At 54.6% G+C, this 23,847-nt stretch overlaps 1 protein-coding gene across 1 annotated transcript in view; it reads right to left on the bottom strand.

Annotated features, from left to right (window-relative positions):
- Positions 1-10,283: 10,283 nt before the first annotated feature.
- Positions 10,284-23,847, bottom strand: part of QSOX1 (quiescin sulfhydryl oxidase 1) — a 35,288-nt gene continuing 21,724 nt past the window's right edge. Inside the window, exons 7-12 of the mRNA XM_081122295.1 lie at positions 22,293-22,427; positions 19,989-20,118; positions 16,606-16,728; positions 15,425-15,572; positions 14,184-14,363; positions 10,284-12,184 (exon numbers count right to left, since the gene is read on the bottom strand). Coding sequence (XP_080978421.1) covers positions 11,403-12,184; positions 14,184-14,363; positions 15,425-15,572; positions 16,606-16,728; positions 19,989-20,118; positions 22,293-22,427 — 1,498 coding nt within the window. The 3' untranslated portion in view covers positions 10,284-11,402. The remainder of the gene's footprint in view (positions 12,185-14,183; positions 14,364-15,424; positions 15,573-16,605; positions 16,729-19,988; positions 20,119-22,292; positions 22,428-23,847) is intronic.

Below are 23,847 nucleotides of genomic sequence, written 5' to 3'. Positions count from 1 at the left end.
GACACATTGATTGGTTGTCTCCTGCACAGGCCCCAGCTGGGGCTGGGGACTGAACCTGCAACCCAGGTACATGCCCTTGTCCAGGGAATAGAATTTGCAAACTTTCGGTGCAAAGGCCAACGATATAACCACTGAGCCACACCAGCCAAGGCAACTATGACTCCTTTTGATGATCAAGGAAGAAATCCTTGAAGAGCTTTGGGGGCAAAGACATAAATTCTATATCTCTTTACATCCAAATTGTGTGGCTGTGAGAAGTTAAACTCGCTGAGCCTCTGTTCTGTGTTGATAGGGGATGACACTACTCAGCTGGTTCTCCTGACAAGGGGCTGTGTGAGATCCACTGAGAAAAGCTCCCCGGGCTAACACTCTGTGCCTGTTTATTCAACCCCCCTGGCCCTGCACACAGCGCCCCTCAGATTTACTATGCACCTGGGTGTGCGGTTAAAATACAGATTCAGATCCAGCAGGTCTGGGACCGAAGAGTCTGCCTTTCTAACAACTTTCCAGGCAACATCAGTGCTGCTGGCCTGTGGGCCACTGTGTGTGGGAACGCTCTTGGCCTTCACTGTCCCACACAGTAGCCCCTAGCCACAGGTGCTACTGAGGACCGAAGTGTGGCCCCTCGGAAATTAGATGTTATAAACATAAATTACATGTTAGATTTCTAAGATTTGGTACAAAGGAAAGAATGTAAAATATCTCATTAAGATTTTTCAGAATTCTATTACATGTTGGAATGATAACATTTTGGATATATTGGGTTAAGTAAAATCCAGTATTAGTTTCACTTCTTCTGTTAGCATGGCTACTGGAAAATTTTAAATCATGCAAGTGGCTGGCATTATACTTCTATTGGACGGTGCTGTTCCGGGCTGTTCTGAATTGTATGTTCTGCGCACCCATGCACCCGCGCCCCCGTACATTCAGCAGCCCCCTTTCCTCCTAGCACCCAGCACTGTTTCTGGCACAAAGTAAAGAATCAATAAGCGTTTGCTGAGTAAATGAGGGGGAGGATGCTCCCCAATGTAGCCCCATGAGACACGGGCCCCACACGCTGATGAAGAGACCTCAGCTGCACCAGACAGCGCCAGACACAGAGCAGGTGGCTGTGCCTGAAGAATGACCATCTCCCCCTTGCAGTTGACCCTGACCTGCCACCCATCCATTCTCCTTCATGCTCAGCCCCGCCCTCTGCTCTTTTCAAGGCTTTGATGACCAAGAAAATAGAAATTCTGCGGCTCCTTCCCCAGGGGTGGCCAGATAAAGAGGGCGGTCAGGGGACTGTCTGAAGTCCAGGGACCACTCTGTGCCCCGAGGACTTCCTGCCTTTCCTGAACATCGCCTCAGCTAACCCCAGGGGTGCCACCATTTTCCTCTGCTCCCCTCCCCCTGGGTCCTCTTTGTGGTCCTCGCCCCATTCCTGCTGGGGGTGGGATAAGGGTGGGGGGAAGCCCATGACCAGGGGCACAGGCCAGGCAGGAACCTGCACTGACCTCCCTGAGCCCCTGTCACAGCCGGAGGGGGTCTCAGAGAATGAGATGGAAAGCAGTTTCTGAAGATGCTCCCCCTCTGCCACCCAGAAATTGCCAGGGAGGAAGGAAAGGTCCACCCAGAGCCCGGGCCTTCACATCCTCCAATACCCCCAATGACCAGAGTCAGGTTTCAGGTACCACAGCCTGGGATCTGGGAGCACTGGGCTTGTGGAGGGAGAGCCAGCACCAGCAGAGGTTCTGGTGAGCCAGGAGGGTCCCTAGGGTGCTCGGGAGCCAGGCTCTGAGCTGACTTCTCCCCCCCCCCCCCCACTGGGGCCTAAGTGTGTGTCCACGGGGACCCACACCCTCCTGTTTCAATATCTCCCTCACTCTCCCCGACTATTTCTCCTCCAAGCCTCGGACACTAAGCAGGACAAAGAGAATTCTCGAAGCATGTGAACTTACCAGAGGTCAGGGGAAGAATCTGCCTTCATGGCGAGGACAGGGAGGCGGGATGGCTGTTGTCTCGAGTGCAGGCGGCTCTAGAGGAAGGTCAGAGTGTCTGTCCCATCTAGGGTGGGAACTGGGGAAGGGGCGTGCAGGTGGGGTGGGGGGCTGTTCAAAGGAAGAAGACTGGGACAGAACCCAGAGAAGGCCCCTCTCCTCTCTCCTTGGAAACTGGTGAAATGAGGGTCTGTCTGGGAGAGGGTAGCAGAGGGGCTGGAGACCGCCTCAGAGAAAATTAAATTGCACTTGAGGGCAAATTCTATTAGGGAATAGAGCCTGTCTCTCAACAGCCTGCGTCCATTTAGGTGATTAGCTCAGCCCAGCACCTCCACCCCATGGCCTGGCAAGTATGTCCCTCAGCTGGGGGAGCTAGGCTCAGGGCCTCTGGGGGCCCCTGCTCCCTTCTCCTGCCCCCCAGCCTGCCCTGGGAGGACCCTTATCTGACGACTCACAGCCCCCAAGCCCTTTGAAAGTGGCCAGGAGGGCACGAGGACCCCGCTGTTCACAGAGATGGGGGATTTACCCTGCTTAACCCTGCTCAGAGGTCAGATATGGGAGAGACCAATGGGCATGGGGTGGTCAGCTGGCTGGAAGACAGGAAGGATCTGGAGAGGTGGAGAAGGGCAATCTCGTGAGTGAAAGGGCAGAAATAAAAGTGAGGAGCTGGACAAGAGGCAGAGTTTGAATCAGCACCATTTGGAACCAGGGAGCAGGTACAGAAAAATAGGAGGGGCTGACGTTTGGAGATTGTCCAGTGTCATGATAAACCGATATAATGTAACGGTCAGTGGTAAGACAGTGTCATGTGTAAAACGGGCAGAACTATAATAACAACACGTTCCTTACGGGGCTCCTGTGCTCCTGGAACGCACACACTAAGAGCTCCACGAATGTCGGGGGTTATTAGTAGCTACTGGTAGTATGTTCATACACTCACACTGTATCCAGGCTTTGGCAGAAGGGTCCAGATCAGAGGCCCTGTGGAGGCCCACTCACCAGCCCCCTATTTCCCAGCGCCAATGGCACCCAAGGTCCCTGATGGACAGGCCCGTCTCAACCCCCGGATTCTCCTCTGGACCCTGCGGGCCACCTGCCCCGCAAAGAGGTGGTCCCTCCTATCCTCCATATTGACCTGTGAGAGTTTGTTCTGTTCCTTCAGTTTCTGGTTATAAAATTACTTCATTTCTTAACAAAACTTTTTAAACACCGGAAAGGTATCCTGGAGAGAGCAGTGCACAGTTTCCAGAAGGAGAAGAAAACCTGGGTACGTGCAACATAAGGTGAGTTCTGAGAACACCTGATGGTGTATAAAGCATTGTCACTGCCCCACGACATGAAATTCTAGTGCCGGTGACCCTCCTCCCACAGGGTCTCCTCAGCCCACCAAGTGCCTTGGGGACACAGAATTTCAGCCCCTAGTGAGTTTAACCTTTAAACCAAGGGTGAAACGGTGTGTTTACATGGCTGGCGTGGTTGCCCTAGCCCAGGTAGCAAGGGATTTGTGCTCCGTGGGGTAGGGCAGAAGGCCCCGAGGGAGGGAAGGAGGAAGTATGTGGTGTGCTGGGGACAGAGATGTTCTCATCTCCAGTTTGTTGTGGCTGAAGGGAGAAGCCCAGGTCCCCTGTGCCCCCCCCCCCCAGCCCAGGGTCTCTCTAAGCGGGGCTGCTCCTGCCCGGAGGTGGGCTCCAGTGAGTGAGTCTCTGCCCCACCTCTGGCCCCTGCCCAATTGTCAGGGCATGGGTTCAGGATCTGGATACTTGGTGAGTACTGGGAGCTGGCTGGTGATGCTGATAGCCTCTCCCCCCCCCACCACCACCAGTGGAGACTCCTCCTCTCCTCCTCAAGTCTCCCAGGGCCCAGGCTTCCAGGCCTCAGACCCACCAGATAGCGTTGACAAGGCCCCTGCTCCCGAGAACACCCTGCCCCCACCCACCCCCTTTGCTAACAAGGGACAGGTACCTCCTTGGGGTTCCAGCAGTCTTAATGACAAGAACATCCCGGACAGCACATATTCCTGCTCTTGACAGGACTTGGGTACCCCACCCCATCATGGGGACGTCTCAGGCGACTTTGAGAAGGCCCCAGATCAGTCAAGGAGGGTTGACTTCCATTAGCTTCACTCTCCAAAGGCATCTTATTTACAAGAGGCCTCAGCGCCAGAGACCTTGGGCAAGTTACTTAACCGCAGGCAAACGGAGAGTAACACCTGCCTCCCAGGATTACACAGGAAATCCTTGCGCCCTTAAGCACTGCTCCGTAGATGGTAATAAATGTTCTGAGTCCTGGCCCCTTTCTTCAGGCACCTTTCTCCTGGCAGTAAAGAAGCTGTCTTGTTCACCATGACATTTCCAGCTCCAAGGACAAGGCCCAGCATGATGGCTCCATGAATGGACGGAGGAGCGAGTTTCTGATTAATCCACTGCTACAGTCCAGGAATGGGGAGGAGCCCGCATCCTCCCAGGGCTGTGCAGTGGCCTTCAGTGGCCCGTCAGGCCTGGTTAGGCTGTCGGCCCTTTATTGGTGTGGTCGCTGGCTGGAGACTCAAGGTTATGGCTGTCAGGGCCCTGCTTCCCTCTCACCCCTAATAGTCCCTGGCTTTTTATGTACTTCCTGCTCTCCTGGGGCATTCTGCAGATTTTATTACATAAGCTACGTGGTCCCTTGATGAGAGCTGAAGAAGAAAGGGAAAGCCTGGGAAAATGACCCAGACACCAAGGCACAGGAAAAGCCACACAGGCCTCTGGCTTCGGCTGCTGTGGCTGGAATGAGGCTGGGGGACCCCGCCTGTGAGCCTGCAGTGCACTGGTCCAAGGCCTCGGATAGTGCTTCTTCCCTGTTCCCAAGTGCTGGCCTCTCCTAACCCCGCCTCCAGCACCTCTGGCATCTCAGGACCAGATCCTCAGACTGGAAGCACTGGAGAGCCCAGCCCTTTACCGCAGATGTGCATCTGTGCACGGCAGGCCCCTGCCTGTGTGTGAAACAGCAGCTGCACAAACCTTATGGTACTTCTGAGAACCTAAATATGTATTTTAATATGTTTTCATTGATTTCAGAGAGAGGAAGGGAGAAGGAGAGGGAGAGAGAGAGAGAGAGAGAAACATCAATGATGAGAGTCGTTGATCGGCTGCCTCCTGCACGCCCCCTACTGGGGATTGAGCCCAAAACCCAAGCATGTGCCCTGACGGGGAATCAAACCGCAATCTTCTGGATCCTAGATCAATGCTCAACCGCTGAGCCGCGCCAGCTGGGCAATATATATGTTTTTAATACTTTTTGGTATCTCTTCTCTCCCTAGGATGCTGAGTGCATCCAGGGCAGAGAGAGCGGAGTCAGCCTAAGATAGAGGAGTTGAGTCCTAGCAAAGTCAGGAAGCGTTTTGCTTACTGGCAAGCCTGGAGGCCATGCATTCATTCATCAGCCAAGCCACTAACTGAGCAGCCGGGGTGACAGAGAGATCCATAGACGGACAGGATGCAGCCCTCGCCTTCCCGGAGTTCACAGTCTGACAGGGGATGCCAAGTGGTCAGCACTCCCCTTCAGCAATGTGATGGCAGCAACGAGAGGGAAAGGCTGAGGCTTGCCGTGGCTTACAGAGGGAAGAGCCTGATGGAAGGGAAGGGCGGAGAATGGTCAGGGAAGGCTTCTCAGAGGAGGTGACCTTTAACCCAGGCAGGAGTTTGGTGGGGAAGGATATTGGGTGGGGAGAAGGGCACACACAAAGCCCATGGAGTGGGAAAGCCTCAGACCCGGGGACCCACAAGTCCTACTTACGTATTACCGGACAAGAAGAGCCTGCCCCTCAGGCCTGGACCTCTCACACCAGGAGTATCTTGCTAAAAAATACTCAAGGCTGTGCCCTCTCCTGTTAAAACACCCTCCAGCCCCTCCTGCCTACAGGATCTAGTCAAAACTTTCAGGCTATTCCTTCAGTTCCCTGTTCAGGCCCCATTCCACCCACTCACTCGTAGTGCTTTTCCCCACCCCTCCCCTTCCCCCACCCCTGCCCTTCATGCTAATCCTGGTGAACCCCTGCTTTTCTTGCATGACCCCCCACCTCCCTGCCTAAAGAGGAGGTGACTGCTGGAGCCCCACAGCACCTCAGCCATTCGGGGGCATCTATCCACAGGCTGGATTGTAATGGAACTCGGTACAGGTGGGTCTCCCTCTCTAGACGCCACGGCCCTCGAGGGCAGGCACACATAACTCTGCTCTGAACGTTGCTGCCCTCAGGAGAAGCCCACCAAAGCTTTCAGCCGAAGGGGGCACAATGTGTGAGGACCAGCACTGCCACAGGAGACTCTTTGTTCCCCTGTCTGATCATCTGTGGCTGTGGCCTGCTGTGGCAAGCTCCCCCTTCCACAAAAAACATGCACACAACACTGATTCAGTCTTCTTGGTCATAGAAAAAGGACAGTGGTGACAGCAAGTGTTGCTCAGGCCACAGGCTAGACACAGAAAGGAATTCTCCCAGGGACAAACAGAACGTGCCCCGCTCTCCCAGCGCCTGGAGGTGACAGCTTCCTCTGGCTGGTAATCCACCGTGAAGGAGCATTTCACACTTGTCGCTCTGGAATAGGCCCGCGGGAATTGCTCCTGAAGGGTAGAAATTGGTACTCGTCAGGGTCATTTGCCCGGTTTACCACACACACTTCAGGGCTTGTGCACGTGGTCTGACCTGTGGTGGCCGTGAAGAAACTGGTCTGAGAGCCATCAGGGGCTGGACCCCCTCACCCTTGGCTGGGGGAGTGCTGGCCTGACAGCCATTTGTCAGCTGTGTCATACGATTTATTCACCTGATAGCCTTGTCCCTCCCTGATCCCAGCAAGAACAGTCTCCTGCCAGGTCTCCCCACAGGGCTGTCGTCGGGCCTGCACCGGATGCCCACAGGGGCAGTTTCAGACATTGTGCCTATCTCCTCCCAGCCTGTATCTCCCTGCTCCTTGCCCATGGTACCTCCCCATGAGCAGAGGCTCTTCATTCTGATGTTTGTACACTTTGGGTCTTGGCTAAGAAGTGCTATCCCACTGCTATGTCGCAATGATAGCCTCCCACATTTTCTTTTATTAGCTTTATAACTTTTATCTTTCATGTTCAGGTTTTTCATCCATCTCCAGTCCATCCCTGTTATAAGAAAGAGGTGCAGTTGTTTTTCTCCGTATAGTGAGCCAGTGTCCCCAACACCATGGACCGTCCCATCCACTTATGATACCACTTTTACGAGACCTCACATTTTCATATATTCATGGCTCTTCCTTTGGACTTTCCTTATCATCCATTGATTCCATTTATTTGTTCCTATGGTAAAATCACACTTAAAAAAAGTCTTATAGTGCAAGCCCCCTGCTTGGCTGTTTTTCCCCCTGCAAACTGACTTAGCAACTGATGAAGGGGTCTTCAAGGTGCAGCATTAAGTGCAGACAGCACCAAGTGAATGGTGGGCAGAGTACGTGTCTTTCCTCGTATTTGCAGAGAACACGTCTGAAAGAACACACAGGAAGCTAGCAGTTCCACTGGCTGCCAGGGAGGGGACCTGAGTGGCTGGGAGACAGAACAGGGAGGAAGACGTTTCACTCTCTGTCCTTCAGAATTTTTTGAATACGTAAGTATGTGTTGCCTATTGAAAACAATCAGCAAAATTAATTTTTTTAAAAGAACAAAGTATGCAAAAGGACTTTGAGATGAATAAAGAGCTTTGAAAGCATAGTGGTTTTGCCTTTGAGGGATGGTACGAAGTCCCTCCCTGGAAGGGTACCCTGTCTCCCTGGGATGCCAGCCACTTCCAGTTGGCAGTAGCCTGCACGTGGTATAGTGGCTCACACCTCCCGGGGACATTGGCTGCTTGGGTCTCTCAAGTTCACCCCTATCCCATATCCCATGGTGAATAACAACAGTGAACTCCTGTGACGTGCTGGTGCTAATGGCCACACATTTTACCCTGTGTTACCTTCTTTACAGAAATTCAGGCTCAGAGAAGCACTTGCCAAGGTCACGTGACTGTCCCTGTCCTCAGAGCTGGGAGAGAAGACGACAGCCAGGTGACCGTACTAGCATGTGCTCAAGTTGCAAGATAAATGATTGTTGTTTCAAACACAGCAGTAAATAACATACATCACATTTCCCCTCACTCTAATACCATCTCTTTTTTTTCTCTTTTTTTCTTTTTACCAGTAGTATAGACCGAAGTAGCATCTCTCATTTGGTTTTAACACTTTGGCCTCTTATTTTCAATAGGGCTTTAGTCCGTGTCTTATTTACAATGGAATCTTAAAATACTTTAGTCCTATTTATTTTCCTTGTGTTTTTTCCAAAAGGAATGTTTATTGCAAAAATTAAAAAATGTACCTAAGTACTTAAGTCAGAGCCAGGACTAGGGTGAGATTGTGGAGGCACCTGGGCACCAAATTTCAGGAGATGCTAACTCTCAGGCGCTGACCTGCACTGATGGGACCCTGCGGATAAGTGTCTCCTTCAATTTTGCACCCTCGGTACCTCCCTTATCTCACTCTAGTCCTAGCCTCGATTTAAGGCCACCCCAACCTCACTTCCTAGATATCCCACTGGGCAGAGTTTGGTGTCTATCCTTCCCAAATTTTCCTAGACAAGCACTACAGTTGATCCTTAGACAACATGGGTTTGAACTGCATGGGGCCACTTATACATGAATTTTTTTTCAATAAGTACTGTAAATGTATTTTTTCTTCCTTATGACTTTAACATTTTCTTTTCTCTAGCTTGCTGGCTTGGTGGCATGTGCTTTCTCCTCTGCGATGCTCTTTGCCTCCACATTTTCCTTGCTAACACATCTTTCAAAGCCCAGCTCAGCTGCCTGCTCCTCCAGGAAGCTGCTCCTGAGTGCTCAGTAGGGAGCGTCCCAGGCAGGGGCGAGTTTCTCTGTCCGGCCCCAGACCAAGGAGCCTCTGCTGTGCGGGGCTTCCCCGACGACCCTCTTCTGTGTGGCAGCTCTCCCAAGGTGCAGAGAACAACCTAGAACGGAGGTGACAGGTGGTGTTCAAGTCACAGAAGACCCAGCTCAGCTCTGGGCCTGGCAGACCGGGTAGGGGAGGGGACCAGCTGGTGGGCGAAGCCAGTTTATCGATGCTCCACGCTGCCGGGAGCCCTGGGGAAATCAAGGTGAAAGGCAGCAGTCCTGCTAAGTAAGGAGGCCCAGCCCTTGCTTATCCATCAGAGGGGCTGGGACAGGGCAAAAAGAAGCCGGAGGCCGCTGCTGTGGGGAGGGAGACCCACCCCCCAAGGCCGGGCCCTAATTCTGAATACCTGAGCTTGATTTTAGAAAACAGTCCCTGGCGCTCTAAGTGCTGGTGGATAGAAATCCTCTCCACCTGGCATTGTGGCAGGCACCGCATGTGGGGGGGGAACAAGTGTACTTAAGTAGTCTTGGCCTGTGGAAGCCTCTTTCACCCCTCTGTGGCCCAGGGCTGCGCTGCCGACACTGGGCTGGCCTGCCAGCCAGGGCCTGTGGCGCGGGAGATGAGCAGAGCTGGTCCAGGAGTGGGCAGGGGGATGACTAGAGCAGGAACACAGACGGGGAACCTTGGATAGATGAGAGGCTTGCAGAGCAGCCCTAGGCTGGGATCCACCCGAAGTAACACAGGGCTGACACAAGCAGGGGAGGGCCCCTGCTGTCCCCCCAACCCCTACCCCAGCTGCCCTAGCAGAGGGGGTATGCTTGGCACCCCATCCCCTCCATCCAGAGCCAGACCATCTGAGCAGAGTGATGTCAAAGAGAAAACCCCAAATCGGATTGAGGCTCCCGCTCCCCCTTAATGAGGTTCATTATCAGCTGCTCTGATCCTTGTAAAACCCAGCAGGCCGGATTAGGGGCAGGCCCTCTAATCTGGCTGACTCCTCCCTGCTGAGCAGCCAGACCAGGGCCCCTCACAAACAAGCCCTCCTTCCAAGGGAGCTGGAGATGCAGGATGCCTGGCCCAGGAGAGCCAGGCAGGTGCAGACAAAGGTGCCTCCAGAAGAACTGAGAGCACCTGGGCAGGTGCTCCCGGGGTTGGCAGGGGAACAGGAGGCGGAGGGACTGCACCTCCACTGAGGCCTGCCCTGGTGCTCTGGGAGAGTGCTGGGGCCTGGGGCACCGAGAGCTTTGTGGGCAGTCGGGGAGGGCCCCTCCAGGAGAAAGGGGCTGTGATGGGGCTACATGTCTCCTGCAGGCCAGGAGTTCCATAAGCCAGGGGAAATCACGTCTGCCTGGATCCCTCCTGGCAGGATTTTGCACATTCTGTCCAGACCTGGACACTAGGTCTCCAAATAGCAAGTTAGAGGACACAGGGGTGCTTGCCTTAACAAAAATAATTTATTCCACAGCCTCCCCTGAGCAGTGGGCAAAGTGAAAATCAAGCATGTGTGTGTACAGCAACCCCTGCCCCTCTGACCCTTTCACCTCTACATGATGGGAGGTGGACCCCTGAGAGATGACACTCCCCTCACTCCAGCACCCTCCACACTCAAAAGATTAGCATCCATTTTAGAGACAAAAATAAACAAAGACCCAGCTCCCAGACAGGTGAGCCCAAGGAGGAAGAGCCAAAGCACATTTAAAGCAACAATCTTTTTCCTGTGGCTTCACTCTACCTCTCCCAGCTAAGCCCAAAGTAAGGCACTACAGGTCCCAACATCCCAACCTAAATCCCTGCCCCTTCATCAGGTCCTGCTAAGCCAGCCACTCACCCCCAGCCCAGTGACCATCACCCACCCAGCTGAGCAAGCCCACACCAACCCAGCCTGTGCACTCCCTATAGCAGAGGTTTGGGAAGGACCAGCCTGAGGCACTCCTCCCACAGATGTTACCTGGGAGGTCAGCATGACTTCCACAAGCTTCCAGTCCCTATGCTAAAGCCACCCCCCCAATCAGGAAGCCTGAGGGGCTGGAGGCTGCACAGGCCACAGAGGGCCAGAGGCAGTCCTTCTGGCGCAAAGGCCTCTTCATATCCAGAAGGGGGTGGGATGGACGGGGCCCTGGAATGTAGTGGGCTCTGCTCCAGCCCACTCAGCCTGGGGACCCTCCTCTGACGGGAAGCCTTGGAAACTGTGGATCACTTGCCCAATTTAGGGCCAAGACCAAGCAGGAGACATTGAAGCTTCAGCAAGAATGAGGCAGGATTTCAAATAAGCTGAAAGAGAGGAATTTGGTGCTGAGAGGCCAGGGGACAGAGCCTCCTGGAATGTAGTGCCAGGCTGCCCCTGCCCCCTGTGCTGTCCGATGAGCCTGGACCCTGTGCATGTCTTTGTGTCTCTGGAACACTCCTTCCCACAAGGACCAAGGAGGTTCACTGGAGCAACTGGTTTTCCTAGGTTTCCCTGGACAAAGCAAGGGGGGACAGGGGGGCAGGGGGCTGGAAGAGCCCCATGGATAGCAGCTTCCTTTCCTGCTGCCCTCCCCAGCTGGACAGTTCAGGCTGTGGGGTGGCTGGCATGGCCCTTCAGGACCCTCATCCTGGCCCGGAAGTAGGTGTACATGGCCAGCAGTCCCATGAAGGACAGGGAGTAGAGCACCACACAGAGGCTGATGTCCAGGTGCGAGAAGTCCCCTTCCAGCACCTGCAGCCACTGGCCTCGGCCCCCCATGGCCCCAGCCTCTGGCTCCCCCTCAGGGACACTGGCCAGCTGCTTGGAGCTGCGGCCCACTCGTCTCAGCTCTGAAGGGCCAATGGGGAGGTTCTCAGCCGCGAGCTCAGCTAGCAATCCAGCTCCCAAGTCTCGCTTGGTCAGGGATTGCTGCCCTTTTCGCTGCTCCAACTTATCCCTCTGAAGCTCTGCTATGTGCTCAGGAGGTCCCTGGTCTAGCTCAGCTCTGTGCACACCACGGCCAGCCTGCATCTCGGGGGGGTGACTTGTCCCAAGTCTCTCTGCTAAAACATCCAGGACGATAGTCCCGGGCAACTTGGTCCCTGGGCCCACCATGATCTCAGCCTCCTCAGGGCCCACAGTAGAATTTCCAGCCACTAGCTCCGGCTTCAGGGTGGCTGCCATCCTCTGGGCACCCCTCCAGGGGCCCTGCCCAGCTGAAGGAAGGTCCATGATGATGTTGCTCCGCGAGAAGTGGGTCTTCAAGAAGCCGAGGGTGTTGTCCAGGTCCCACACGGGTGTCCCCCGGAGTTCATTGTGGCAGGGAGAACAGAGTTCACGGGGAGGCCACTGTACCTTGGGGAACTGGGGGTCCTCGCTGGGGGCCCCTGGGGAGAGAAGCACACACAGGTTGGCAGGGACACTGGGCCCGCCCAGAAGCCCAGACCTCATTCCTCCGTTCAGAATGCCCGCTTCCTCATCTGCAACATGAAAAAGACGCACCAGCACCTTGAAAAGGACAGATATGCAAGGAGGCGGGCAAAAAACTAGCTAGCCCTGGGCCTGCCCCACACAGCCCAACACGGTACCTCCCTAGGTGAGGGGGAGTCCTCCCCGACCCCCACGCCAGCACTCTAGTTTCCCAGGGGTATGAGCAGCTCCCTTCCAGTCACTTTCCCGTAATAACCCACTGTCTCCCTTTGTTGACTTCTCTGCTAGTTTCTACCCCTGGACCAGACACGGCAAAGGGCAAGAAGACTCAGAAGGATCTGTCTTGCAAGCTTTGGTTCGTCTGCTAGTATTTGTCTTCTTTGCCATTTTCTGAACTTTTCCAAGTTTTATACAGTGGAGATCTGTTACTCTTGTAATTAAAGGGAAAAAGTTTTTAAAACAAGAGTTTGTGGCATATAGTAATTCCACAGGTAATTCCACTGCAGCCCTTTGGGGTGGGAAGGAGTTAGTGGCGTTGCCTCTCCAGGTGGGCTCCAAAGGGTGGGTGTGGGGAGGCCTGGGGCCGTGGACAGGAAAAGGACACTCAGGAGAGTTAGGAAGTTGCCCTGCCCACCAGGCTGCCGGGACTCCAAGCAGGGCCAGGACTATGAGCAGAACCCAGGCTGAGCCCCATACGCAGTGTTGCCAGGGAATGCCCATCAGTCCATCTCTGGTGTAGGAGCCACCCTCCTAAAGGGTTTAATAGGAAGAAACAAGTTGCTGGCCAGAAGGAAGTAGCCACAAGTGATGTAGAAGTCAGATGGTTGTTTTGGGGAGGCAGCGACAAGTAGATTCCAAAAGTTGGCTGAGAAGTAACAGTGAGTGGGCCTTGCAAAGTGAGCACTCAGCATGCACCTCCCATCGCTGTGATTAGTTTGATCTGAGAGGACCCCACCAGAGAGGATAGGGTACCGCCTTCCTTAGGTCCCTCTGAGAGAGGCCCTGGCTCCTGGCCCACCAGCTCCTGGCCCACCAGCGGTAGCTGGGCCCCGAGGGAAGCTGGAAGCAGGCAGAGGTCAGAGGGCTAGAGGGTAAGATGGAGCATTTGGTGGCAGGGGCGGGGCGGGGAGGGAAGGGGTGGGAGGAGAGACAGGCACGTGTCTTCTTTTCAAAGTCCCCCAGGAGGCCCCAGGAGACCAAGACCAAGTGCAGCCACCTGCACCACCACCTGCTCCATTGAGCTCCTTTAACCTTCCCTGCCCCAGGCCTTATCCCCACCTCCCACCCCTGTGAGATCTGTTCCAGCCACACATATTCCTCTATCCCCACAGACAAGCGCAGGCTCCCGTCCACAGATGGCTCCTTCCCCACCCGCCAGCTCTGGTCACCCCCAGAGTTTAATGCTTTTGCCTGCTGGACCCATCAGACTCCTATGCTTAGGGAATAGAAACACTGACAATGAGGGACTCAGCAGACCAGGCCTCTCCCAATGGAATCAGCCCTTGTTATTTCTAGGAAGAACCTGGTCTTTCCAGGGAATTTTATCATTAGACCCCTCCCGGGGGATAGAAAAGCCCAGCTCTCTTCTCCCTGTTGGTTTGAGTAAGGGGCCAAAAGCCAGAAAGCAGAATGGGGAGGCAGGAAAGCGACCCCAGCAGGCTAGAGGGAGGGGCTCTGGTGCAGGGGAAACAGAGCAAGGGCATCAGAAGACCAGGGTCTCAGAGTGTCAAAGCCTCAGTTTTCTCATCTGGAAAATGGGTCTAAAGATACTGACATACATCAGCAGGGCTGGTGGAGCATGTGAAAGGCTCTGCGCACCGTGAAACACTGATCCACAGGGTGTTACCTGGGGGACAAGTGTCCCAACTCCTAACTCTGGTCCAAGACTCCAAAGTTCCCCACCTCATCCTCCCTCTGGAGGTGACTCCAGCCTTGGAGGTGGCGGCCCTTCCTTACCTGCAAGCCGAGCGTTAACCTTGTTGTGGCTAGACCAGAGCCAGAGAACAGCCTTGTCCCGACTGCTCACCCGGTGCATAGAGGCAGCTGCCATCTGCTCAAAGTGGCCAGCACAGTCTCGGCAGCCAAAGAAGAAGCGAACATAGCCCCGGATGGCCTGGAGGACCTCCTGGGCCTTGGCTGTGGGGAGAGGAGACGCCATTCACAGGGGTCCTTCGGACTGCCTGTCCCTGCCAGCCCCACCCCTTCCCTCCACAGGCCCACCATGGTCACATCTGCATAGGAACCCCACACCCCTGCCCATCCAGTGCGGGGCCCAGGGTCTCCTTCCCTACTGTTCTCCACCTCCCAAGGGTCACTTTAGAGCTGACCCATCCCCTTCCAAACTTCTGAACCCCAGTTTCTTACTTCTGCCATTCCCTGCCTTTGTCTCCTAATCAGAACACTATTTGGGATTCTGCCTGAATCAGTGTTTCCCAAGAAGGTTTCTTTTTATTTTTTTAAAACCTCAAATAAAGGCTTGTTGCCTCTTACCAACAGGGGTGTGTGTCGGGGGGGGTATTTCCTTTCTTTCTGAACATCTTTCTCACCCTCTTGGCTCCTGGCCCTGGCACCTCCACCTGCCTCCACCCCACAGCCCACCAAGAGCAGGGACTGTCCCCTTTCCACCTTCGTCTCCTCCAGGCTGAGCCAGGGCCTGACATAACCCTGGTCCCTTGGTAAACGTAGATTGGACTGGATGCCCACCCTTTCGGTTGCTAGCGGAGGGAGGGGGCGGCAGTGTGGGTCATGGAGCGCAGCTGCACAGTTTGGGGAGGGAACAGGGCAGGAGGGGTGAGGTATTTCCCCAGCTTCCCCTAGAAAACGGTTTTTCAGTAGGAAACAATAAAACTGTTCAAAGTACACGGTATCAGCCTTGTAAACTGTGAAACAGACACAGTTCTTTTCTTTATAGGAGTATAGAAAATGGAACCGCTCACTTTCCATGAAGACTGAAAATGAAGTAAGCTTATGGCTCCGAGGAAGCCAGGGAGAAGCCTCACACCTGAGTGTGGGGGGCACGGCCCCAGGGCAGGGGGCAGACCAAGGTGGCTTCTCCAGGTCCTCCCCTCTGGTCCCACGCTGGCTGTGTGTGGCTGGTTGCAAATGTAGAATCCCCTAAAGAGGGGCCTGCAGCAGGGAGCCAGTGGGGGCAGGACAGGGCCGGACCGAGGCCGGGGGTGCACAGGCCCCAGACTCACCTGCTTCTTGGGAGGGGTCTACATTCTGCCGCGTCGCCTGCACGGTCAGGAAGTGGAAGAGGACCCACAGGGAGCAGGGGAAGCCCCGGAAATGGGGCTCGCTCCCCTGGCAGCCCACCCAGTTCACCTTCTTGGTAATCACAGCACCCTAAGGGACACAGATGAATATGAGTGCACACATGGAGGAGAAAAACAATGAGATGAGAAGCTTCCCCGAGAATGAAAGGTCCCCACACAGCCCTGAGACAGATGCGGTCCCCCTCTCAGGCTATCACCTCGAAGGTGGCATTTCCCTTCCTCTGGCCATACCCACCAAAGGGGCATCAGAACTGAAAAGCTGTGACACAGACCAAGTCACATGCTTATTCTAGCCTCAACTTCTCGATCTGTAAAACGAGGGGCTGCTCTCTGATCTTGGAGGTTCCTTCCAGCTTTGCCGTCCTACAAGTCTGTATGGCTGCCGGCTCGCCCTCCTTTGCAAACAGCAGCGTGAGCAAGGGCCCAGCACAGTGCCCCCAGAGAGGCACAGAGAAGCCACGCTGAGCAAGTAGCATGGCGTGCTTGGAGGCAATGGAGGGCAGCAGTTAAAACTGTCACAACTGGTGTCTCACAATTGCTTTTAAATCCCAACCTAACTGCCTGGCTAGTGTGGCTCAGGGGTTGAGCACGAACCATGAACCAGGAGGTGAAGTGTTCAATTCCTGGTCGGTCAAGGCACATGTTCAGGTTTCGGGCTCAATCCCTGGTAGGGGTCTTGCAGGAGGCAGCTGGTTAATGACTCTCATCATTGATGTTTCTATTTCTCTTTTCTCTCTTCCTCTCTCTCCCACCCCCTTCCTATCTCTGAAATCAATAAAAAAAAGAAAGAATAACGAACATTTATTTTTTTAAAAATCCCAACCCAACCACTTATGGCTTTAGACAAATTACTTAACCTCAGTTTCTTCATCTGCTAAATGGGGATAATGTCTACCTTCAACTAATGTTGGGGGATTAAGTAAGATATGCATGTAAAGAGCTCAATAAATAGTAATTTATTATTAATGGAAGGACCCAACCAGGGATCACTGACTCCTTCCTGAATGCAAATTGGTAGGGATCCGAGGTCAGAGGTCAGTGTTACCCTCTCCATTTTCACAGTCAGAGATGGGAGAGGAACTTCTACTGTTGCCCAAACTCACCTCCTTCCTGTTTTCCAGGGCAGTTTGAAAGAAACCGTAGGGAATTTTCTTCCTCTGCTGCTTCTTAAGCCAGCCATTCACAGAGTGCAGGAAGTTCTGGACTAAGGGCTGGCCAGGGAAGTTCTAGGGGAGGAACAGTACAAGTTGGAGGTGAGAAACCATCCCCAAGGGCCCACAGTCCCAGGAGGGGGGGGGGCAAGGAGGGCCAAGGTGTAAAAACATTCTGCCTAAGACAAAGATGTGGTTCCCACCACCCTGGCTCTGGGGCACCTGGTGAGGTGAGGGATGGAGGAGGAGGAGGAGCAGAGAGGGGAGAGGCTAGAAGTGGGGCTGCGCCCTGAAGGCCTCCTCCTCTCTAGGCTGGGGTTCCTGTGCTGACCCCTGACCACACGCTGCCAGGGGGTTGAGCACCAGGTCACTCCCAGTGCTGCTGGGCACCCTGGGCCACACATTCTCTCTTCAGGTGATCTTCCACAGAGCAGCTGACTTGCTGACTACCTGACCGGCTGGACAAGGCTGGAAAAGAGCTTCTCATCTTTATTCCACAGCTGCCAGTGGGGACAAGGCGGCCCACGGGCTTATAGCCAAGATCCCAATCTTGATGGCAACTCCCAGTAGTCTCTGAGGAACATGAAAAGCTGCTCTGACAATAAGTCAGCTCAAATCTGATTAGTATCAGCACTTTAAAACCACAAGGACTCCAGGGAGGACAGATACGTGTGCACGCGAGTGCATGTGCACAAATGCATGGAGGCCAGGGCAGGAGAGAGGGGCCGCAGCTGAGCAGGTCAGGAGGACACTGAGAAACTTGCAGAGGAAAATTCGAGCAGAGAACCATCTGAGAGAAGGAAGGTTCTGGACATGAGAATGACCACTAAACAGAAAAATCTGCCAACTGATCCAGTCTGCTGAGAAAACCTTTCCTTAATCTTATCAAACCTCCTGGTCTGGACACGTCCCCAGAGGGAGGAGAGGCCAGGAAGAGCCCTGGGCTTTGACACGCTCCCTCTCAGTCAGCTCACATGGGCCTCTGGGCTCTCAGCACAAATTTACAGCTTCAAGTCAGCATCCCTCACTGACCTTGGCCCAACATTAGACTCAGAACCTTCTGCCTTCCAGGCCATGGTGTCAGGAGGAAGGATGAATTAAGGGGCTCGGGGCTACGGGGAGTCACCCTCTCAGCTGGGAACAGGGAAACCCTGGTGACCACACGCCACCCAGTGGCCAATCCTGCCAGACACTCACATGAGAGCACAGGGAGCTCCCCAGCTCAGGCGGGCAGGGGCAGGGGCTAGGGGCTGGAGGGCACCCTCAGGACTGGCAGAGTGCCTCCCACCAGGCACAGCCAGGGCCGACTGTCCCGGGGCCGAGAGGCAGAGTGAGCACCATCACCCTTCAGGTCTCGGTGCCCCATGCACACAGTGGGTGAGGGCATAAGTTAGATGGCACGTGGGTGCAAGTCTCAGCTTGGCCACCCACTGGCTGGAGGGCGTGGGACAAGGTGCTTTCCTCCTCTGGGCCTTCATCTTCTCTTTGTGATGGATCCCCACCCTGTGGTTTGTTATGAGAAATACAAATAAGCTGATACACAAAGAGCACTGTGCAGAGTCTGGCACCCTGTCAGACCTCAAGAAATGGGAGCTGCTACTATTATTACTGCTCAGGAGGAAGCTGCCCAAACAAGGGCAGGGCCAAGATGCTCCGCAGTCTCCAGGAATGGGAGGCCTGGCTCAAACAGGCCCTCTGCTCCTAGTCCTGCACGGCCTGGCTTCCCTCTGTCCGGAGGCCAGCCCTGTCCTCTCTGAGTCCTGGCCTCTGGCAGGGAGGGCTCCTTCACCCCAAACTCATTTCCAGCCCCTGCTGAGGGCAGAAGCTAAGCTGGCGCCACTGAGAGGGTTCTGCCTCTGCCTGACTCCCACACTTCCTGAGTCCCCTTCTTCCCTCACGCTGGCTGCAAACATTCCCACAGGGGCCAAACAGAAACTGGCTTTGAGTGGCTCACAAGAAATGATTTCCCTGGACGATTCCTCCATGGAGGTCCAGGCTGGAGGGTGGGGGTGTCCTTCTCCTTCTGAGTGACCCTGCGAAGCACTCTGGGTGTCAGGCACGTGTCAGACAGGGCAGCACACAGAACCACTCAGGGACCTTCTGCCTCCGATTCTCTGGGCCAGCCACCCCAGGCCTCAGCGACTTGGGGACCAAGTAGCTCACAGGGCTTTTGGGGAAAGGCCTCTAGTATCAGAATGGGCTGGAGAACAGGGCTCAGTGTGGTTCGACCTCAAGCAGGGGCCGAAGGCTGTCTTGCCTGGGTCAGTAACAGCACTCTGATGAGCACTGGCTACCTCACGGGATCCTCCATGTAATCATACGTGTATGTGACCAAGCCAAGCGAACTGGAAGGCCAGCCCCTGCTGAGGTGGGCACAGGGAACAGCCTGACAGGCAGTTCCCAAGGGAGAGGTGCAGGTGACCCCAGAGGTGACAGCCCCAGCTGCCCGCAGACCTGTGCCCAGAAGCTCAGACCTGGCGCCCAGGGCTGAGGGTACTGAGTCAGCAGTCGGGCTCTGACTCAGCAGTGCTCAGTGGCCAGGGCACCACAGCAGGAGATGAGGAACCAGAGAGGAAGATGCAGGGAGAGAGCAGGAGGCAGGTGCAGAGGGAAGAGGCAGCCCACGCCTCACCTGCAGAGAGGAGCAAGGAGCATGGCAGAGACAGGGCACAGGCTCTGGAGCCTGAGAGCTCAGTTCAAATCTCCATCACACCTCCTCCTGCCTGGGAGGTCAGGAGGCCTCAGCAAGCATCCCCGGCCCCTTAACTGGGGGTAATACTCTCCACCCTACAGCAAAGTTAGGAAGATTAAATGCCCGATACACATCAGGTCCTCAGTTTGTAGCAGCTACACTTCACGGAATGGCCTCGGAGCAGGAAACTACAAAGGAATAAGGAAGGCCCTGCTGGGGCCCAGGATCCGGGTCGGACTCTGCTCAGTGTCTGGGAGGGGACAGAAGAGAGTCAGAAAAGGCTTCTTTCCTTCACTGTAGCATTCACGGGTCCTGCTTCCCCAACGACCATGGCAGAGAGTGAGAGGCCACAGTCCAGGCTCATGCCAAGGTGGCTCTAGCAGGCAGGGCCACAGCCACTGAAGCAGCTGGGAAATTCCCAGGACATCTGGCCCGTCCCACCCTCGCCCCTGCACGGGGCTGTCCCTGGCAGTGCATGCTGCTGTGGGGCATGGCTGAGGCTGCAGGGTCGCAGCCCATGGTGGCCTGGAACAGCCTTGGGGCCAGGTGACCAGCCAGACCCCAAGCTCCCGAGGGAAGGGCTGGGCTGCGAACTGACCCTCTGTGGAGCTGCACGGATGGCAGCTGCCAGGGCCCTGCTCACCTGCGCCAGGACTTCCATAAACTTTTTCAGGGCCACCAGGCGCTGCCCCTCCAGGAGAGAAAACTTGCCCACTTCTACCCGCAGGATGTAATGCAGTGCAGATTCTAGGTCAGCCATGTAGATCTTGGAGCTGAGGACCCAGAGAGGGGCAGAGAAAAAAGGGGTATTAACCACAGAGCAGGGCTGGGGAGGAGCGCCCAGGGCTAAAGGGAGACGAGATGGGCCACTGCTGATGGTCCCAGAGTACTATCAGTTGACTCCTGGCTATGCCAGTAACTGGGACCTTGGGTATATTACTTAACTTCTCTGAGCCTCAATTCCTCATTTGTAAGATGAAGATAATAAATTGCTCACAGGAAGGCGGCTAAGAGGATTAAATAAAAGCATAAATGTATACACCCCCCTCCCCCCCAGCAGCTCCTGGCATGGAGTAGGGGATCCCCTGTGTGGGCCCTGGGCCAGCCCACGACTCATGAAAGGTGTCTTAATCAGGCCACTAGAGGAAAGTTGAGTTTTATTCTTGGTTCTGAACAACGACCGCTAGGGACAGACAGACCAACAGGTGCACCCACACATGGCTTTGGAAGAGCTGTGCACGGGAGGGCCAGGCAGGAGGGGAGGCAGTATGTGTATTATTTGGGGCTGATGTCCTCACAGCTGCCAGACCTTGGGTGTCACGCAGGGCTCCAACTCACATCTCCTGGGCTGACCCAGCCCGGAGGAAAGCTGCAGGCTCCAAGCTGCCTGCTCTACCTGAGGCCCAAAGTGCTGATGGGAAGGGCTCCTCAAGTGCTGGCTGCTTCTCCAGCCACCTCCTGAGACCTGAGTTCTGGCCTCAGTTCTACAGGGAACTACCTTTGGGAGCTGGGCCAACTGAATCTACCTCTCTGGGTCTCGGGATCACCCTACCTCCTACAGTGGAAGTAGCCAACAAGGTCAGCTCACAGGGTAGGCACTGTGACCCCCGCACTTGACTCTTGTGCCAAAGTCCCCTGTCTTCTCCACTGTGGTGTGCCTGGGCCTCAATTTACCTCTCCATTCTTTTGTTCTGCCTGAAGAAGTGGCCTCATGACTAAGAGAGATAATGCACGAAGCTTGGCACATGAGGCCAGTGAGTGTAAGCTATTATAATCTGAATGCTTTATATAATCATAATTTGAATGGTCATATGACCATTCTAACCTCTCAGTCTCTCTTTCCTTCTCCCCTGATTTACTAAAAATCTCTCCATTAGCACTTTCCACCCTTAAAGTCCCTGCAGTAGGGATACAAATTTAAAGTCCTGGGGCAGGGATACAAATTCCTTCTGGATATCAGACGCCTTTTCCCTTCATTCTCTTGTGCAGCCTCCTCATGGAGGCTGCCTTCCTAATGCAGTTCTGAGCTCCCTGGCCACCTATTTCCACTTGGTTTGCCACTAGGGGGCCAGCACAAGAGATTTATGGCCTTGTCTCCCCGCCCAAAAAGCAGGAATTCTACCACAAGAGCAGAGTCTTAGAGCCTCGGGGGGAAGAGTAGCTTTCTCATGCTTACAACTGAGCACAAAGATACAGGCTAGCCTCAAAAAGTAGTGAGCTCTCCGCCATGGCCAGTGCGGCTCAGTGGGTTGGGTGCTGTCCCATGCACTGAAAGATTGCTGGTTTGCTTCTCCGTCAGGGCACAAGCCCAGGTTTCGGGCTCAATCCCCGGTGTGGGGGGTATGCAGGGGGCAGCCAATCGATGTTTCTCTCTCACATCAATGTTTCTCTTTCTCCCTCTCCCTTCCTCTTTTCTAAAAATCAATTAAAAAAATCTTTTTTAAAAAAGTAGTGAGCTCCTCGACACCAGAGACATTCAAGTGAAGTTGGGTATCTCCCTAGAAGGGAGCTGTGAAGGGACTGTGTGGACCAGGATTCCACCTGCCCTGTAGATCTGTATTCACGATGCCTAGCACACAGCAGGCACGCAAACTACCTGCTGAAAAAACCACTGCTTGGGTGGGAAGCTGGTTTGGAGGCCACAGGTTATCTTTCCAAGACAATTCTACTTGCTTTTGAAGAGAGTTAAGCTTAAGCAACGTGGGCACTGGGAAGTATTCATTCCATCACAAAGGTTACAAGGAAATCCTGCCACTCCCACATATCTAGGGCTCTCCTAGGCATGGCCGGCAGCTGGGGGCGCCCAAAGGCCAGCCCTCAGGGGTCTGGGCTCAGGATGTCATGTGCTCAGCCCATGGAGGAACAGAGTGTGGTATGAAGGGAACATCTGTGAGCAGAGGAAAGGCTGGGGTGGGGAAGGGGTGAGGAAAACTGAGTGTGGCCTTACCGGTCTGCAACTTTCCACACGGTGGGAGCTACCGTATTAGCAACGGTTGGTGCAACTGTGGTCTGGGCAGCCTCCCGGGTGGCCCCAGCAAACCTCTGCAGGTAAGTGGTATAGAAGGACCTGGATTCCATAAGCCTGTAAGGGCAGAGAGAGACAGAGGAGAGGCAGTGAGGACAGAGAAACAGAATCCTAGAGCTAACTCATGTTGGGAGACGAGGCAGGGGGCTCATTTGACAGAATGTTTATTAAGAAATATTTGAACTTGGTTCAGTCTCATCCGCTGTGAGGTCAAAACCAGGGCACCCATGATTCACTTTAACCTTTCCATTCACTGTTCATACTGATGCCAAATCCTATCTGGAAAAGCAGCTAACCTGCCTGGAGAGGCTGTGGTGCAGAGAGCCTCTGGGGACAGCTAGTCCTGCCCAGGGACAGGATGACTACCTTCCCCAGAGACCAAAGGTGCAAAATGATGGCTGACCTCAAGAAAACTGACGCTCACAAGCCTGCTCTGAGGTACCGGAGGGGACATTACCCCCCAAGGAAGTCAAGGGAGTTTAATATGTGAATTTTTTAAAAATAGCAAAAACAAAAAAATCACTAAAATTCTCAAATCCTTTTACAATCCTTTTGATTTCTTTCTTTCTCCTGACAGAGAGGAGTTCTCAAGGGCAGGGGGCGTCCCCTGGTCCGGGTCCAGGGAGGGAGATCTGTGAGGACCAGTGGCACTGTGATGGGACCCCCAGGGGAGCTGGCATCGGGAAGCATCGAGTTCCACTCCGCTGTCCTGGCCCGATGTTTATCGATGAACAGATGGCTTGGAAGCAGCATCGTCACAAACAATTTTCCCCTCCACCAACTCCCAGTGAGGAAACAATGCCATCTCTCCCCCCCCCCCAGGACTGGAGTTTTCTGGGCCTATGCAGAAAGTGAGTCCCTACTGTCCTCCTGTGGCCATCACACTTCCTTGCCCCAGCAGGACACTCTGACAAGGCCTGGCCCAGGCGGCCTGGTGGTCGGGTCAGCCGGGGCAAGTGGTCGCCCTGCCCAGCCTCAGTGCAGAGTGGTGCTAATGGCCCAGAGGACAGCTCACTGGGCACCTCCAGCAAGCCTTGATCTCCCAGCCCTTGAGCTCCTGACGGCAGGGCCAGCTGACATCAATCATCTGCCCAGGGAGGGCACCGAGGCACCATCTGGCACCATTTAGCGGGCCATTCGGCAGCACTAGCCTGACAGGGGCTGCGGCTGGCCTGATTGTTTTCTCTTGGCATTTTGGAACTGGCTATTGTCTGACTCCTAATGAACTTTTCTGCAATTAGAAAACCAAAGGGAGGGAGGGTCAGGCATACTTGAGTGCCTGCCAGGCCTGCAGCCTGCCAATGAGTCTGCCTGAACAGAGGTGGACAGGGGATGGTGGTAAAGTGCCAAGCTGGGTGCGCCAGGGGCTGGAGGCAGGACGCCTGGGCTGGTCTCCTGACTACAGAGACATTGCCCCACATCCCAGAGGCAGACATCTGTTTCTCCTGCAGAAGGTGCTCCAAGCCCGCCCATGGGC

Source organism: Miniopterus schreibersii (assembly GCF_964146895.1).
Source record: "Miniopterus schreibersii genome assembly, chromosome: 19".
Lineage (NCBI taxonomy): Eukaryota > Metazoa > Chordata > Mammalia > Chiroptera > Miniopteridae > Miniopterus > Miniopterus schreibersii.
This window is presented reverse-complemented; position numbering and strand designations above follow the sequence as displayed.